The sequence below is a fragment of the Alnus glutinosa genome, chromosome 10, assembly GCF_958979055.1.
Source record: "Alnus glutinosa chromosome 10, dhAlnGlut1.1, whole genome shotgun sequence".
NCBI lineage: Eukaryota > Viridiplantae > Streptophyta > Magnoliopsida > Fagales > Betulaceae > Alnus > Alnus glutinosa.
This window is the reverse complement of record NC_084895.1, coordinates 13,614,927-13,633,695: the sequence shown is the minus strand read 5'-3', so window position 1 is coordinate 13,633,695 and position 18,769 is coordinate 13,614,927. Positions and strand designations below refer to the sequence as shown.

The 18,769-nt window shown below is 34.8% G+C and overlaps 2 protein-coding genes across 3 annotated transcripts; both read right to left on the bottom strand.

Moving 5' to 3' along the window:
• Window positions 1–2,414: 2,414 nt before the first annotated feature.
• On the bottom strand, window positions 2,415–4,030 carry LOC133880055 (1-aminocyclopropane-1-carboxylate oxidase 1-like). The gene is made up of 3 exons (XM_062318926.1): window positions 3,599–4,030; window positions 3,285–3,505; window positions 2,415–3,177 (listed from the first exon to the last, which is right to left on the bottom strand). The coding sequence occupies exons 1-3, from the start codon at window positions 3,698–3,700 to the stop codon at window positions 2,583–2,585; spliced, it is 918 nt and encodes a 305-aa protein (XP_062174910.1). The 5' UTR covers window positions 3,701–4,030; the 3' UTR covers window positions 2,415–2,582.
• A 10,775-nt stretch (window positions 4,031–14,805) lies between these two features.
• Window positions 14,806–18,562, bottom strand: LOC133879658 (protein PSK SIMULATOR 1). Of its 2 annotated transcripts, XM_062318308.1 has the most exons (3): window positions 18,393–18,562; window positions 17,284–17,395; window positions 14,806–17,177 (listed from the first exon to the last, which is right to left on the bottom strand). In XM_062318308.1, the coding sequence occupies exon 3, from the start codon at window positions 17,115–17,117 to the stop codon at window positions 15,294–15,296; it is 1,824 nt and encodes a 607-aa protein (XP_062174292.1). In that variant the 5' UTR covers window positions 17,118–17,177; window positions 17,284–17,395; window positions 18,393–18,562; the 3' UTR covers window positions 14,806–15,293. The 2 variants fall into 2 exon arrangements, with proteins under 2 accessions (XP_062174292.1, XP_062174291.1); XM_062318307.1 differs by lacking the exon at window positions 17,284–17,395.
• Between the last annotated feature and the right edge of the window lie 207 nt (window positions 18,563–18,769).

Here is an 18,769-nt window from a genome sequence, read left to right as displayed (position 1 = left end):
TTGTCAAAGAAAATACACTTTAGAAATTCTGGAGGATACTGGTTTACTTGCTGCTAAACCCTCAAAATTTCCCATGGAATCTAACCTGAAATTATCTTCTTCTAATGGTGATCTACTTGCTGATCCTGCTAGTTATAGAAGACTTGTTGGAAGACTTCTTTATCTCACCATTACTCGCCCGGATATATCTTATTCAGTGCAGATTCTAAGCCAATTTATGGCTAATCCACGGCAACCTCACATGGATGCAGCCACTCGGGTCCTTCGATACTTAAAATCTTCTCCTGGCCAAGGTCTTTTTTATTCCTCTTCATCAGTTTCACATCTTAAAGCATTTTGTGATTCTGATTGGGCTGGCTGCCCGGACACTAGAAGATCCATTACTGGATATTGTGTTTTCTTAGGGGACTCTTTGATTTCATGGAGATCAAAGAAGCAGCACACTGTTTCTCGTTCGTCTGCAGAAGCTGAATATCGATCAATGGCAGCAACAACCTGTGAAATTACTTGGTTGCTGAGTCTACTCTCTGATCTTCAAGTTTGTCATCTGCAACCAGCTTTATTATTTTGTGATAGTCAGGCGGCTCTTCACATTGCTGCAAATCCAGTCTTCCACGAGAGAACTAAACACATTGAGATAGATTGCCATTTAGTCCGGGACAAGATTCAGGAAAATGTCATTCGAACTCTTCATGTGAAGTCTATTCATCAACTTGCTGATTTGTTCACTAAAGCTCTTGGTTCCAATCTTTTTGCTCATCTATTGTCCAAGATGAACACCATTAATATTTTTGCTTCATCTTGAGGGGGAGTTTTAGTGATATTTTGTATATCAGATTGGTATGTTAGTTATATACCAGCTGGCATGTTAGTTATAGAAGTTAGATTATTGTTAGTTGAATCAGTTTAGTTCGTAGATGAATTCTAGTTCATTCTTTCTGTATAAATACTTTGTTCTGTAAGCAGTTTATTTCATTCAGTACATTCAATATACAAGAGATCATTTTTCTCCAAAAGACTTCTCTGTTTTCATCCTCTGTTTCCTCTGTTCTTGATCTCATATTTCATTTCCATTCGTATTACTCATAATCTGTTATTGATCTTTGGGTCAAGAGAGCTGCGTGCAATCCGCTCGATGCATTGTCTGAGTCGAATTACGAATGGATTTCTTGCTTGGGTATGGATTCTGGGAAGAAGGCGTGGATGAAGAGTTTGAATCAGTACCGGGTTGGCTTAAGGAGGCTGTGGGTGCCAATGATATTCTTCTCCCTTGGCTTCCTATTTCGCCTGATGAATTGGATTCAACAACATTTCTTGGCGATGATGATGATAGTTTAGATTTTCCCAAGCAAGATGGACAGAATGGAGAAGAGTTGAATGAAGTTGTGGAGGAAATGGGGATTGATCGGCCCATAAATGTTCCTCTTGAACCTGAAGTTTAGGAAAAGACTACTTGTTTGAAAGCTAGGATTATGAATTTTGAATCTTCTTCAAAAGCCGTGGGTTTAGCTACTGAAATTCGCCAACTTTCGTTGGACAAGGGCAGAGATTCATTTGTGGTTTTGGGTCTCGTAGAACCTTGGCTGGCGGATGATGAGACTGCTTCAGTTTTAATTTCGCATATTGGGAATGGAAGCGAAGAAGAGCTTAGTTGGCCAAGCCAGGTTCTATGCTCAGCCATCCTTCCCAAGTTGTTGTTTCTCAAATAACCAGCTTCTCGTGTGCTTGTGGCTGCAATTACAGAGTATTGCTAGCTTCATCAGAAAGCAGCCGTGTATGGACTCTTGTTTCCATTGATTTTCCGGAGAGAAGGCATCAACAAACCCATCTGCGATGTGATCACGAGGATCATTAGGGAATGTTTGCACCCAGCTCATGTTTCCGCCTTTTGCCAAAAGCTATTCTGTGGATAAAAAGATGAAAGGAGGGTTATCTGTCTTCCCTGCCATCAACATTTACTATCTAATGAGTTGGTATGGACAGAATCATTGTTTAACCTGTTCCAAATCATCTTAAATCATAATGTTCATTGAACTCGAGATTCCATTGATCATATTGTTTACCAAGCTCATCAATTGGCTGTAAATTTTCCAAATCATTAAAATTTGGAAACTTTTTGTGGTGTTTTGTCACCAAATGTTCTCCCTTGTTGAAGTCTCATAAGCTCTTATTGATTGAAGCTGTTGAGAAAACCAGTACTCTTGTTACCAAATCTATATTATCTAGATTGGCTAACTTGTAGCTATTCTATGAAAATCTCTGTATTCTTGTTTGTTGCTGTGAGCTTCAGTCATTCTCTGACTATATACAAACTGAGTGCTTATTATTATTATTATAGAAAACTACATAGCTGCTTTACCAGTGAACATTAATGGTTTGTTGACGTTCAAAATTAACTAGGAAAGGAAATGGGGTGGAGTAAAGGGATAGAAGCATCATATCTTCCCTCTATTGAGAATTGAAAAACATAACATTTGCGCTAGCTGGACCAAAAACAAAACATGAAGAAAGTATAACAATAACAGAAACTGACAGACGCCCATGATTGAGTGATGCATATATATTCCAAGTAATGGGTACTTCTAGGCAGTGACACTATGGTGACCATTAGCCATGTTCTTCATGGACTCAAATCTGGGACCCTTGTCTGAAAACTTTGTGGTGGCATAAAGCTTCAGGTAATCTTGAAAACGAAAGTGATTGGGATATAAGAGTTTTGAAGCTGGAGAGATAATGGCATCACCAGCAGGATTGTAGAAGGTAGCAATAGAGAGTCTGCTCCCACTCTTGTCAGCCATGACTCGGTGCAAGGCACTTCTATACCTTCCATTACTCAATACTTCCACTTGGTCTCCTGTGTTCACAAAGATGGTGTTATTCTTGGATGGTGGAATCTCTACGCATTCTCCATCTTTGAAGAATTCAAGACCTGGGACTTGGTCATCTTGGAGTAAGAGTATAATTCCACCAGCATCAGTGTGCTCTCGAAGTCCTCTAACAAGCCCTGGATAAGGACATTCAGGGTACTTTGCCACTTTTGTCCCCACAGAAGGACCTTTGCTCCCCGAGAATGCTTCCATTATGTAACCCTTCTCCAAACCAAGATTCTCGCACATGAGCTCAGAAAGCTTCTCTGCTAGCTCAACCAGTTGAGCTATGTATTCATTCATTGTTTCGCTGAATTATGCGTAAATATTAGTTCATATACATATATATACATGCATGCAATTAAAAATGCTACATAGTTCAAGTCATATTGCAATTTTGACGTACTATTGACTCACTGGAGATCCTCCGAAAGGTTTGCAATTTTGTTGATGTTAGATGTTGGTTGATGCCAAATGAAAAAGCTGCTTTCCCAGTCTATATCAGAGGTATTTCCTTTCTCTAAGCTTTTGGCTATCTCAGACCCATAGAAGCTTTCCTTCAAGTTTTCCTCATAGTGTGTATTTAATAAGTGCTTCACTTTCTCCATCAACTTTTTGTCAATCCCACGGTTCTCAACCTGCAGAAGAATTTTTTTTCATTAGTATGAAGAGTAAATTAGATATTCAATTTAGACTATACAATAATATATAAAAGAAGAGATCCTGTTTACTTGAAAGAAGCCCCATTTTTCACAGGCTTGATGAAGAAGCGCCATTGTTTTGCTCCTCTTCTCACCATTCAGTTCATTAAAATCTATCACAGGGATCTCCATCTCCTTCTATCTATTTCTGATGTTCTGATTGCAAAACATCACTTAAGGGGGGGTATATATAGGTTCAGACAGGATGTATTTGCCAATATTGTAATTGGAAGGTAGTTAGATTTGAAGATATGGCAGTTACAGATAAACCATTTCTTTATTGAAAGTTAAAACTGATTCGGAATAGAGATTTCAGCAATTTTTTGGTCTTCCGGGTAGTAAATGTAAGAGTCTCTATGGACACACCTCTGCCCTAACAAGTTTTGGGCAGCCAACCCACCTGTTGGGGCAAATAGATTCCATATGAGCCCTGTCACAGTTTTTAGCAGGATTTCTAGCAGTTCAAATAGCAAAATTGTCGGAGATCTGAATCTCTATTTGGGTGCTTTGAAAATAGCTAAGTTTACTAAACAAGTCCAAGTTGTAGTCCCCCCACTGCCATGTGATTCTGTGTGCTTTATTATATTTATAAATTGCTTTGTCAATCAAGTTCTCTCTTGTAAACTAAGTTAGTTTTGCTTCTTTCATTTTTCTAAGAAACACTTTCCGTGATTGGATGATTCTACTTCTCCTCTTGTAATTATCGTCACGTGTTTCTCTCTGTAACTCTCCAAACCCCCAAACCCTTTTTTCTCTGTGGGTAGAAAAATGACAACTAGCCTTTACTTTATGTATTCTTTAATGGGAAACGTACTCCAATTGGCCGTTCTTGTATTTTGAGCCATCAGTATATGCAAAACTAGGGGCAGTGTGGCAGTTGGGACTGAAAATGTTGATTTCCAACATAAAAATGGAAACAGGGTACGAAAATCTTAGCCTGGGGGCACTTTTGGCTGGAAGTTGTGATAGCATCATACCATTCTTAGCTACTAGCCTCAGCAAATTTTACTAGTCAAAATAGTTAAAAATTATTTTTTTCTATTTTGATAAGCTGCTTTTTTAAAGCATCCCAACAGCTTCACTATTTTAACTATTCATTATCAATATTTCATTTAAATAATATTTTTTCAGATTTTTTTATTATTTCTCTATTTAATCTTTTTTGAATGTTTATCTTTTTCTAACGTGTGATTTTCTGAGCTACAAAATCAGACAAATGAATCAAAATTATGCGAAAGCCTAATAAATCTGATTTGAAGGATAACTGTGAGCCTTCAAATCTGTTGAAATTTCACAACTCCGAATGGAAGGAATGCTATTTCAGAATTGATTTTTGCAGGTGAAAGCAAGGGCATAGGAATCCTAGAAGTAGGAGTTAGGAGAAGAAAATGGGAGAAAGAAAATGGTGCATGAGAGTTGGGAGAAGAAAATAAAAGAAAGAAAGGAAAAAAGTGATGTGCTGGCTGATTTGTGTGAGAAAGAAATGAAAAAGAATGAGAAAAATGACAATTTTTATAGTTTTTTTAATTATTTTGTGAGTGTTCACTCATCAAATGTTTTTGATTAAAGTAATAAGGGTGCTGGAAGTGATTTTTGTATGTTTTTACTAAATTGCCTTAACAAAATAGCTAAAAAGTTATTTTGATGAGGCTACTATAAATGCTCTTGCATTTGCTGATTTTTGTCATTCATCTCAATGGTCTTAATCATATATGTTTAAGATTTCAGCCCCTGGCTAAACTTTAATTGAACAAACTATATGCTGGTTTGAAGGAATGCCAGACTAAATTATAAATATTGTAGCTTCGTTTGTTAATGTTTTTTAGGGTTTTTTTTATTAAAAAAAAAAAAAAAAAAAAAGTGTTATGATATGACCTAAATGTGAAAAAAGTTTTGAGTGTTTCGTGTTTTGAGTTGGTTATCAAAGTTTTGTTTTGAAAACAGAAAGGCGAAGGAGAATGGTTTAACAAACGGGAAAAAAACAAATTCAGCCCCTAGGTTTACATGTGATTTTAATTTAGCCCTTAGAACGTTTTTAATTTCAACAATTAATTCATTAGGTTTTCCTTTGGTTTAAAATAGGTTCATCTGTCAATTTATTGTCCAATTAATTAACAATATGTCATGTCAGATCAATCAATTAATGTCATGTGACTCTTGTTTGATACGTAATGTCCCAAACGTAATGTCCCAATTGTACATGTCACGTGGCTCAATTATTTAAAATTACAAATATACCATAAATGAAGAGTTTTTAACATTTTTTTATTTAAAATATATTTTCAATTTAATGTAATTGTGTCATGTGACACTTACGGTTAACACACAATATGTCAAACGAGAGCTACAAGGCATTAATTTATTGGTTGGACATGACATATCATTAATTAATTAGACAATGAGATGACGGATGGACCTATTTAAAATTAAAGAAAAACTTAAAGATTTAATTGTTGAAATTGAAAACCTATGTACTAAATTAAAATCGCATAAAAACCTAATGACTAAATTTGATTTTTCCCTTGACAAACAAAGCATAGGAGATGTTTGGAAGAATAAGATATCATATTTTTCGCACTTAAATGACAAGTAGATATATATATATATATATATATATATATATATATATATATATATATATATATATATTTTTTTTTTGAACAAATAGCATGTACTATTATAAATGCTGCAAATAGTACATCTTGAGAAATAAGGGACAATACCCCTTAAACTCTAAACCAGAAGGATCTGATTTAAAAAGCAGCTGCATGTGCAAAGACATCAAATCTTACTAGAATTACATTTGAGCATCTCTTACATTAACGCTCACACTCAAATAAAAGAGGACCTGATCTAGCATCTAGCCAACACAAATTCCAATAAAATCTGAGCAGTACACAAACAGACTGTATAGGAGAAAACAAGAGGATATACAACACAAAGCAGAAACTCAAAAACAAAGTTGCTGGCAGAAAGGCAGGGGCGGACTTCGCCAGCTACGGTGGCGCGTGGAGGACACGTGCCAACACTAACACTACCCAGCCGTAGATCAGCCACCATAGCCTCAACCCTATTGAGCATGGCTAGAAAATGGCGGAGGGTGGCCATCACGCACGCCAAAAAGCAAAAAGCTCTCTAGCACGTGCAGGTCATGCGCCGGACTCCGATCACCGGCATGACCAGTACTTCAGGTAGCGGGGGCAGATGACGACGAAGAGCTCGGCTGAGGGGCGCGTGTCTAAAAAAAATCAATGGGGTTGAGTAGATTTGGCTCCGAAAATCTAAGAAAAAACAGATAAAGAACTGGCCAAAACCACCATTAAATGACGCGAACGGCCTCCACTTCCCCAAGTTGGAAACCTTGATTTTAGTTTACGGCCGGAGACAAAAGCAAGAAAGGAAAAAACAAACACAAATGCAAAATTTGAGACGATTTTCAAAATTTGAGATCCCTCAAGTAGAAAAGAAGTCATTGAAACTGCTATTGCAAACATATCTCTCTTTTTTCTTTTTTTATAAACATTCGTACTGATTTCATTTCATAAACGGGTAAACAACAAGAACAAAAGCTCTTAAATAAACAGAGTAGGAACCTTTGATATTACAATATCTCTAATAATCTCAAGATAACAATCAATTCAAGCTTGATCAGTGTTAGAATAAATCCCTGTTTTTGCAAGCAAATGTGGCGTTGAGTTCACTTCACTTGGCGTATGACAAATCTTTCAAGTTTGAAAAAACCTAAGAACTTCATGAATATTCACCACAATGTGTCCATACTTACACCAATTTAAACGTGGTTTATTGATAGAATTAACCACTTGGAGGGAATCACCTTCTAAAATAATCCTATTCAGGCCCCTAAATTTGCAAAATTCAATTGCTTTCAAAGCCGCCATAGATTCCCCTACAACTGGATCAGCAATAAAGTCCACCACATGAATGGCAGCTGCTATCACCTTCCCCTTCCAATCTCTGATCAATAAATCAAAACCCATTCTACTATTTTTAGGATCCAAAGCAACATCACAATTTATTTTGGCCCTACTTTCCAGAGGGGCCAACCATCTGACGTGAACTGGTGCAGCCCGATTAACCACAGCAATAACCTCCCCAGTCCCCTCCCACTCTGTTCAATGAAGCTCGGTAATCGTCTATAAATTGAGAGGATTCCCGAATCAGTTCATTTTGGTGAATAAACTCTCCATCATATACATCTAGCAATCTCTACATGTAATTCCACATCCTCCCTACTGCACCTATCAAATAAATATACTCCATAACTTCTACAAAAGAATGATAAAAAACTACACTCTTTTTCACCATTGATAGAAAATGAAAATCTAAAAGAAATTAAAGATAAAATGTGGAAATAATAAAATGGAGAGAATACGATTTTACGTGATTCGGTCTATGACCTACATCCACAGGATAAAGCCCTAAGGCTACATTATACTCTTATTGCTTGATATTTTCACAATACAACAGACTCCTATTTATTGAAGGGTTTTGGTAAATAAGTATGGTAATCAATCAATGTGATTTGATTACCATCAAATCTAACAACAAACAAATCTATCAAATAAATCAGATTTGATTGATTATAATTAACTTGCCCAAATCAAATTCCCTAATATATGAAGGATATTTTGACATGCAAGTCAAATAAAAATCTTGACCGGTTTCGGCACCTTCATTCCCCAAACCAACTTCCACAGATTTTGTGCACTAGTAGTTTCAGAGCATTCTCCCCGCTTGATATCTTGCCTTTATTTCTCAATATAATAGGCACTCCAAACAGTAAATTCATCATTTGGGGACCCCCTCCAAGCAAGAATATCCAGATTATCATATTTACTAAGGGGAATAGGATAAATAATATCGGCCTCCTCCTTAGTAAAAATTAATTGTACTAAAGCCTTATTCCACCCTCTGGTGTCACCATCAATTAAAGATCTCACCGCTGCATTCTCTGGAAATAAAGATCTAAGAGACTGTACCTTATACGTGGGAAGCCATTTATCACCCTAAATTTTAACTGAATTACTGTTGCCAATTCGCCATTTCATACCCTCCTAAATAAGATCTTTAGAAAATATAATGCAGCGCCAAGAAAAAAAGGTCTTCGCCCAAGAGAGGCCCCCAAAAAAGAATTTGCCCTAGGGAAATATTTAGCTTTTTGAATTTTTCCACCAAACTATATGGGTTATGAAGAAGCCGTCATCCCTGTTTTGCTAATAAAGCCGTATTAAAGCAGCTCAAATCTCTGAATCTCATCCCTCCATTTGACTTTGAAAAGCCCAAATTTTTCCAACTCATCTAGTAGATCTTGGAGTCATTTTCTCACTTGTTTGAAATGCTTTAAGGACACGTTTGGGTAACACTTTTTTTTTTAATTATATTTTATTAGTTTTGAAATATATGTTTGGCTTGTTTTTGCTAAATTTGAATTCTATTCAAGTTTTATTTATGTTTTTTCAATTTTGTCTTAAGTTTTCTAAATCATTCAGACATAATTTCAAAAAATAAATTTCTTTTGTAATTTTAAATATAATATAAAATAATATAATATAATATAAAAAATTCGTACACCCAAACGTATTCTTAAATTCTATGCGAGTTAAATGGGACACCTATAAGCTGGGCTATTCATTAGAACATCCTTAACTGTGCAATTTGTTTGCTTCCAACACTTCACTTTTATCATTGAGAACTGTAAATGTTTGCAACAATTCTGAGGTGGTGGTCTAAATTTCTGTAAAAACATATTAAGGAGACAGGTGTACCATTTTCTTTTTAACTTTCTGAATAGTCTCTTAAAAAGATGTTTGAAATCATTCCCTAGATTGCATCGAGGGAACCTTACTGGATGGTCTAAGAATGGACCCCCACAGGCTTGTTGAGGCTATAAAAACAGTGTTCAAGCAATCCAAAATTTATTGGGACAAGAAGATTCTATAGGTGTCCTCTCTCACTTGGTTATTTGAATAAGATATGATCTTTTGTCACTTCAAGACAAAAATTTTTGACCAACTTATTCATGTAGCAATGTAGTCTCTTATCTAGCTTTAGGATTTTTTTTTTTCTAAAAAAACAAGGTAAAAATTGTCGCGTGAACAAAGGTGGTCAAGAGTTGTGTTTTGAGGTGGCAATGTATCATATCTCTATTTAAACTAATTGTAATTCGAACAATCAATTGTAATAAATCTCAATCCTACTTGTAACAATATATACTAAAGAAAATAATAATGTTAAATACTACGCTCTCATCATATCCCGTCTAAATCTTTTGAATAAGCCCAATGAAATAATATATAGCATTTAGCATTATTTTCAGAGAAAAACCAACAAATAGAAAACAAAAACAGGTTAGCGGCCCATGAGATGTGGCTGCCCGACTGCAAGAAGAAGGTCCAAAACCCCATTTGAGTCTATGCCCCCCAGAAGGTGGGCTTAAATATTATTTAATCCCCTCAATCATCAGTTATTTTTTATAAAATACTATGAACTGGCAAGTGTCATGATTTAGTCTTTTAAAAGTCATGTCCATCAGGGTTGATCGGTAAGTTGGATGAAAAATTTAATTTGACCAAAATATTTCGAAAATACCTTTATCCTTTGTATTTGTTAATTAGCAGAAAATACTATTTTCTTTTTTTAAAAAATGAAATAAAATAAAATTCTAATCTTTTTAATAAAATTTAAGTTTTTTTTTTTCTTTTTTTTTTTTTTTAAAAAAAAAAAAAATCTACCGATAAATGCAAAATCGGTTTATAGGGTTGGCTTAAATTTCAAATCGCGTATAAAAAATAGGGATAAATGCAAAATCAGTCCCTATGGTTGGCCTAAATTACAAATCGATCCTTATACTATAAAAAATAATTTAAAGGTCCTCAACGTAGGTCAAAATAACAATTTAGTCTCTGCAGTCAAATTAAGTATTCTATTTTTATTCTATTTCTATTATTATCTTCTAAAGGTTATTAGGTATTCTATTTTTTCAAGTATTTTAAAATCTTTAATCGTTGTTTTAAAAAATATAATATAAATCCTTAAATCAAAGAACTATTTTAAATAGCACGTAAAGTTATTAGAAAGAAAAGGAAAGAAAAGAAGAAAAAAAACCTCATTTTTTTTTTTTTAACTCCATAAGTTTTTCACGAATTTGGTCCTTCCGTTGAATTTTTGGCCAATTTTACAAAGTCCGTTAGTGTCACGTTGGCTTTTCTGCCACTTCACATTAAAATAAATATTTTTTATTATAAAAAATTAAAAAATTAAAAAAAAAAAAGAAAAAAAAAAAAAAAGAAAAAGAAAAGAGAACACCCACCACCATTAGGGTGGCTCGCAAGCCATCCTCACCCTTGGAAACCCCTGGGGGCACCTGGTGGTGCCTCGAAGGGGTTTTTTTTTTTTTTTTTTTAATTTTAATTTTGAAGATTTAATCTTTTATTATTAATAAAATTTAAAATTAATTTTTAATGTAAAATGGCAAAAAAGCTAACGCATCACTATCAGACGTTGCAAAATTGGCCAGAAATTCAATGAATGACCCACTTTAAATTCCAAAAAAAAAAATTAAAAATTATGCGGTTAAAAAAAAAAAAAAGGTGTTATTTAAAATGGTGCGTTAACTTAGAGTTTTTTTTTATATTTTTCCTAAAATTAAATGAATAAAATTTTGTGGACTCGGTTTTTTTTATTTTTAAAATTTTAATTATTTAATTTAAAGAAGAGATTTTCAAATTTTCAAATAAAAGAGTAACTTAAAATTTGGATAAAATTATTAAATTGGTCCACATGTTTTGACGGCCATGTAACAAATAAATCCATGTTATTTCAAAATGAACTTTTAAATCCCTACTATATGATTTGGTAACAAAATATTCCCTCTCTACAAATTTCTACCTTTTTTTGCAACATAATCTTTATAAAATTATAAATTACTCTCAAATTATAAAAAATAAAAAGAAAAAATAAATTGGTTTTGGGTGAGTGGTTGGCCACCCCATAATCAATTGCTTGGTATAACGCTTTTAAAATTAAGTAATTATATTTACTTAACTTGAAGAGTTACTAGCAATTCCTCCACATCAATAAGTGATAACTGACCGGTGGAATTACCTATAATTTTATCAGAGTAAAAAGCATGCAGAAAGCGAAAATCATGGTTTGAGATTACTAAGTTTAATCATCCATTAACTTATTATCAAATACAGATTTAGAGCTTCCTATATCATTATAGAACAAGACTTAAATAAATCAAACCTACTACTACGAGCCATTCGTTTGGCGTCTTCATCCTAGTGACTTTTCTGCTACAAACACTCGCAACCTGCTAAACCGTAAACACCAAGGTGTTTGAAGGGGAAAGAGAAATAACTACGTAAGTTTACGACTTAGTAAATAAATTATTACAAAATTGAATACGCACTAAACTTAAGTGACATTTTATAACTCTGGAACTATAAACGTGAGTTTTCATAAAATGATGTAAGTTGCTTCCTTTATTACGCCTAATAAAATGTAGTTTATTTTAAATAATTTATGAGATAAAATTCCGGTAACAAACACTAATATTTTAATACAGAGAATATATATATATATATATATATATATATAGGTCATATCTTTTTTTCATATGGTCTACATAGGATATTAACCCCTTGTCCCAACAGAGTTAGTGTTATCTCGAGCGACTTGTAATATAACACTGGTTCCTCGGATATTGAACGCATACCATCATATACTAGCAGTCAAACCGAGTCCGACCTCAGGTGGCCCACACTATTAGCAACGCCGTAACCGTGACCCTCATTCGTAAATAGTGTGTTGGTCCTAAAGCAACCATTAGATACAAAGGTCATCATAACATCAAGGTAACCTTTGTGACCATAGGGTCAAGCACATATAGTAAGCCCATGGCCGTCCTACTGTACGTACCAGTGTACCATGTCATACAATTCAATTTAATATTGTTCATTTATTACCATCATAAATTAAGTAATACTCGTCTCGTAGCATTTTACAAAAGTTAGCAGACTCATAACATATCAAATTTAGTACATAGCTATTTGTTGACAGTAATGCTACACACACTCTCATTAGGCTTTGTACAAACGGGGAGATTATAATCGTCCCTTAACCGTTAATCGCTAACCGTATAACTACATAATCGCTTTTGAAAGTGGTTATAAATAACCGCCTCGCCCAATACGATTAGTGGTTTTAGAGATAGGCGAATGCGGTTAATAATTGTTAACTGCTTACCTTTATATATATATATATATTATATAATATAATATAAAATGTACTATATGAACACAAACTGGCGTCGTCTGGTATATGTATATATATAGTCAAGTTCAAATGGTTGAGCCAATAAATTGCAATTAGTGAAGTTCAAATGATGTTTGAGGGCTAATTCATACTACGTAATACAATCAATCTCGGCAAATAAGTAACACCGGAAAATGGACCACATTGGTTTATGGTCACCCTTTTGTTTATAACATATTAGCTTATAGTTGATTTTTTCTCCTTTCATAAATTATCACCGACTTTTAGTTGATTGATGATTTATGGAATATTAAAATTACGAAGAATTTTCTCTTTTAGTCACCCCCAATTGGTCATCAACAGAAAGGTATACCCTTTAATTTAAACCATTAGTTTGTAATTAATTGATGAACAAGGTGTTAATCATTGAATGGTAAATTCAGTGGCTAAGATTCCTTTATTGTTAGGATACTACAAATTCCTTATAAATTGACTTGGTTATCCACGGAACATTTAGTACATCAACCACTAAAAATAAAGATTGTCACATAACAGTCCTTATATGGCTTCCACGTTCACAAATTGACGTGACAGTCCACGTGACATTTACCATATCAGCCACTAATGTAGTAATAGTTTACGTAACACTCTTTTATATATATATAAAAGGGCTGTCACATGGTTTGTAAATTAGTCGTAGTAAAAATTTTAGTACTCCAAGCATTTTTTACGGTGGAATTTGTATCTGCCTTTTTTTGTTATTTTTGGATAATTTCATTTGTTATGGAATTAAGATTTTTTTTTTTCCTCGTAGTGTGTATACTCCTTTATACTCCTAGCTATTTACAGGATATTCCAATAGTTTTATGATATTTTTAAGGGTGAAAAAAAAGAAAAGGCTTCCAAGAGAAACAATGAATTACTAATCAAATTTTATGAAGAATTTTGTATCTGCTATCTAGATGAGAAATAACTGGATTAAAATCAGCCCATATATTTTCACTGGACATTATAGAAAACAAACACCAGCCTTTAAAGTATGTTGGTTGGAATATTATTTAGCTGGTCTAAAACACATGAAGATTTGGAGGTCTTTTTCCCTGGTCCTTCCAATCTCTCACCATTCATGATTCAATGTATTAATGGCAGAGGGTAAATTGGGGCCACCAGTAGATGGTTTAAGCATAGATTGGATAGGGCAATCGAAAGTGAGTTGTTAATTTAACAAATTTAATTGTTCAAATACAATATTCTCTTCTCCCCTATGCACAGTCATGAAGAGCAACCAACAGGTGAAGGCAAAGGTAATAATTGTAACCATTTTATTTTTCTGCTAAGTAATTCAGAAAAGGCAAGGGAAGGTGAAAGAGTAATGCTAGAAACTACAATTTAATCTCACAAGTATCTCACAATATTGACTTGACTATCTGAATTAACACTTGAATCAATCTTTGTTAAAATGGAAGAAAACAAACAATCTAATGGTTGGTTGGAACTGACACGTCAACATTAATGTGATTTCTAACATTACTCTAGATGAAATAGAGAGAATCCTTTTACGGTCAATATTTTGTTATGTTGCATCTAACGGTATACATATAGCAACATATAAACTATTAGATCTGTGAAATTTAATATCGGCCATAAAATGAATCCTCTTTTCATTCCACTCATCAGGGTAAGAAATGCAATCGTAGCATACAAAACCTATATTTTGAATCAATGTTTTGACACCATAAATCTGTCTATAGTTTGGCCGTAATATAGCAAGTTCAGCTGAACATATTGCGTATGTCTAGGCTACATATGATACTTGAGACAGCTTGCAGGAACATAAGACTGCTTAACATGAATATAAAAGACAGTACAATATGAAATACGCTTAGGCAGTGGTCAATGCTTTTTGTTGAGCAAGTAACTAGAAGGCTAGCCTATATAGTAAGTTAAAAAATCTGATATTTCGTGAAGTACCTTCCAATTGCAATGTGAGATAAAAGTGCAGCATCATAACATCAATACAGATCGCCACTCAAAATGAAACATACCTGAACATGAGAGGTCTTAACTAAGGAGGACACCCTTTATATTTACTTACACATTTGCTATAGGGTATTGCTAGTAACTACACCTTTCAGGCTTAAATCAATTACAAACTATGCTTTAAGAGGAAGAGAATATAGAAGCAAATTTTGGCAGATAGGAATTCTCACCAAAGGAAAAATTGCTTGGATGCTCAAACAATACCTTTAACTTGCTAAAGAATTATAGGGAGGGAGGGCTCTCCCTCTTCGGCACCAAGCAAATGATTCAATGTTTTTCATGTAGAATTGAGAAATCTCATATTTTAGCGAGTCGGCTCCAACCGATGCCCAATATAACTCTTAAAGCGTTTCAGTTGCAAAGGACTTCAGTTTCAGCTGGAAATTGGCATGAACTGAAATTAATCTTACTTTTCCAGATCCAAATATTCATCATATATTCTACTGCTAGCACACTCCCTTAGAGCTTTTGCATTGAGTTCTCTACCAAATCTCCAGACGTAATTCAGACCAACAAGAAGCTCGGCGATTATTGCTTCTGTCTTCTCTTGATCTGCAAAGTAAAGGGTTTGTGCTAGAAGAATGTTTGTCCTGGAAATCAAGCTCTGCTGCTCAAAACTCCTCTCAGATTGCCATCTTATCATATTATGAGCAAGTGGAGCCAACCATTCTAATATCCTTGCAACTGCCTCGCTCCATTCACCCGCAAGATCTGGATCATAACCTGATGAACTCAAGTTCTTGCTGTATGGTTTCAGCTTTGCCCTAAGGGCAGCTCTCACTCTTGTGGGCAACATATTGTACAAGTCATCTCTTGCATCAAGACCAATCAAGTGAGGAGATGCCGCTAGTTTCTCAATTACAATGATAACATTCGCATAGTGCAGTGCTAAAGCAGCACCGCCAAGGGTTTCGGGTGGAGGATTCAATAACTTGCGCTTGAAATTGAAGATTGATACCTTAGAATGTTCAGGTTTTTCTGGAGCAAGAAGGTCCTCATTAACTTCGTTGATTCCATTGAGATTTCTTGAATACACAACATTCGGACTTGAATAACAATTGGCAACAGGAGAATTATTTCCAGCCATCATGCATCCTTTAAAAGGTCCAACTTGGGTAAGTCGGTTGGGTTTCAAATGAGGCTTTTCCTGGCTATTGCTCCACCACTTCTTCTGCCTGATTTCAGCTGATCCAGAAATTGGACCTGATTTTGTCATTCCCCTTGTAAGAGGGCCTGAAAAGAAGTTGACATTTTTATTCTTTCCAGAAATAGGGACATTTTTATTCTTTCCAGAAATAGGGCCAGATTTTGTGGTCGGGCCACCAATAGGACCCGAATAGAAACTGCTAGTTTTACTTTCGCGTGGAATTGGTCCTGATTTAGCAATAAAACCTCCAAGGGGACCTGAAGCAAATTTAGCAAGACCATTCTCTGATGGATGAACAGAAGACTGCAACAGCGCAGAAACTGATTGGCTGCGAGGGATATAATCAGAATTCATGTCTCCTGAATATCTGATATCAGCATCTACCATCTGTTGAATTCCAAAGACATGTTTCATCCTACTGAATATAGTTAACAGAGATCCAGCCAAAAGACGAACAGTGTAATCATAGGCCTTGTTCCACAGAGAGATCTGTCGCAGATTCTTCACCTCCTGCCGCTTCCACGCAACCTTCTTCTGATATTCAACCAAATTTACACCATCTACGTCATCATTACCCTTCATTCTCCTTAAAGTCTGTTCTAGATCTGCAAGAATTTCCATCTCCTGATACAAATTTGCATTGGCTGCAATGAACCTTTCCATCTTCTTCAATTTCTTTTCCATCTTCCTTGATGAAAATCCCCATCCATATGGATCAAGGCCAGTTTTTATTGAATCATCAAAAGCACTTTCAAAACTCTTCAAACTAGGATCACTGCACTTACTCGCAAGCCTGGCCACAGATTTTGCCACATGTACCATATTCTCAAACATCTCTTCACATATCAAATCTACAATTAATTTTTCATCATCCGAGACAAGCTTCTTTATCCCCACTGAATTTGTGATCTCTTCTCTCAACCTAGAAATTTGCTTATCACTTAAAGACTGCCATAGATGAACCAGCTTAGACATCAAGCTTGCAACTTCAAATGCTAACACTCCAATCGACAGCTTCCCAAGACCAGCCTCATGCTTCCGTGGAGTCTTCCACAGACGGCGAAACCACGGCTCTGCAACCATCTCTTACCCCAAAATCTAAGACACAATATTTTCAAGCCAAATCCACCATATTTTTTGATTCTGTAGTAAATAGCAAAAACTATATTACGATTAAATACTTAGGACAAACAGTTGATAGATTAAGAGAATCAACTTCTTGCAACAAAAACTTAGAAAATTAGAGAACCTTCAAAATAATCTTAATTCTTTTAACCAGGTTTCCTTCTTGGCCTCGAACAGATTTAGCAAGAGCACAAGTCAAGGCTTCCAGAATCGGTAAAGAGAACAATTTTCGTTTCCTTAGATAAACAAGTCCAAAAAGAGTTTGTGATTGACCACTTATAACCAAACAACTATCACTTTCTCAGTTTGCTGCGTTAATATAGAAAGCAAAGGAAAAACAAAAAAAAACAAAAACAAAAAACAAGAGAGAGAGAGAGAGAGAGAGAGAGAGAGAGAGAGAGAGAGAGAGAGAGAGAGAGAGAGAGAGAGAGAATAATGTATTTAAATTTTCATGGATCCAAGATCACCCCAAAATTTAGGACTACACTCAACTGGGCCTATTCCTTTTTCCCAAAAAAGAAAAAAAAAAAAAAAAAAAAAAAAAGACAAATACTTTGGTCCTTACAAAGTGCATAAACTTCCAGCTTGATCTCTAAAGTTTAAAATGTTTCCAAATAATTTAAAAAATCTCAATTAAATTCTTCCCTCAGTCTGACTAAAAAAAAATTGATGATGTCTAATGTCAATTTCTCTTCTTGCAGGCTGATGTGGTTAAGGGAAGTCTACTCAAACATTTTGCATGAATATTTGAACAAAGAAATGTGATATATACAATTTTCTAAACATTTAGTACTAAATTATAATTACCCTTTTTTTTTTGGAATCCTAACCGAACAACATGAACCATATAATTCAACCTTCTTTTTTCATTCTTTTCCGCAATTTTCTCAGCCACCAGGACAAACCAAAAGGCAAAAATTCACAAGAATATACTATACTGTGGTAACTAATTCACAAGAATATATACTAAAAAAAGAAACGAGAATGACATTAACCTAAAATTCACCATATCAGTCCAAATTCCAAAACAATATTCATCCCAAAAAAAGAAAAAAGGCGAATTCCCAAACCCTTTACTCTGCACCAAAAGTTTGTGCTTTTAGTTAAACCATTAGCTGCATGATCGAACAATTTCAGAAAGAGAAAATCTAAACCATACTGCCGCACAGATTTACCCAACACTATGTAGCAACTAAAGCAAAACAAAGGTATATTCAAAGGAGTAAAACTCACCGATCAAATGAAGGAAAACAAACCCAAGAATCTTTTCAGGTCCAAACGCCAAAGGGATGATGCTGCGAAACCCAGAGAGGAGAGAGAGAGAGAGAGAGAGAGAGAGAGAGAGAGAAGGAGCTAGGAAACTGCAGTAGGAATTAGAGCCACATGGAGGAAAGCAAGAGTTGTAGAAAGAAAGAGCGAAAACGAGTGAAATTAAAGATAAACCGGTGATGTTATTAGTGCTGGTTTTGCATTTTGGACCCTCTTGCCTTTTGATATAAATCTACTGCCCCACTATTCTTGTATTTTGCTAGCTTTCTACACTCCTCTTATTTTTTTTTCCTTTTCATCCTTTTATGTTTTTTCAAATCTAAGATTTCTCATCCCAAAAA

Coding starts and splice junctions, on each gene's coding strand:
- LOC133880055 (XM_062318926.1), bottom strand. CDS start 3,700: ATGGAGATCCCTGTGATAGATTTTAATGAACTGAATGGTGAGAAGAGG. Junction 3,506..3,598: donor AAAAATGGGGCTTCTTTCAA/GTAAACAGGATC, acceptor ATTCTTCTGCAG/GTTGAGAACCGTGGGATTGA. Junction 3,178..3,284: donor AACCTTTCGGAGGATCTCCA/GTGAGTCAATAG, acceptor CGCATAATTCAG/CGAAACAATGAATGAATACA.
- LOC133879658 (XM_062318308.1), bottom strand. CDS start 17,117: ATGGTTGCAGAGCCGTGGTTTCGCCGTCTGTGGAAGACTCCACGGAAG.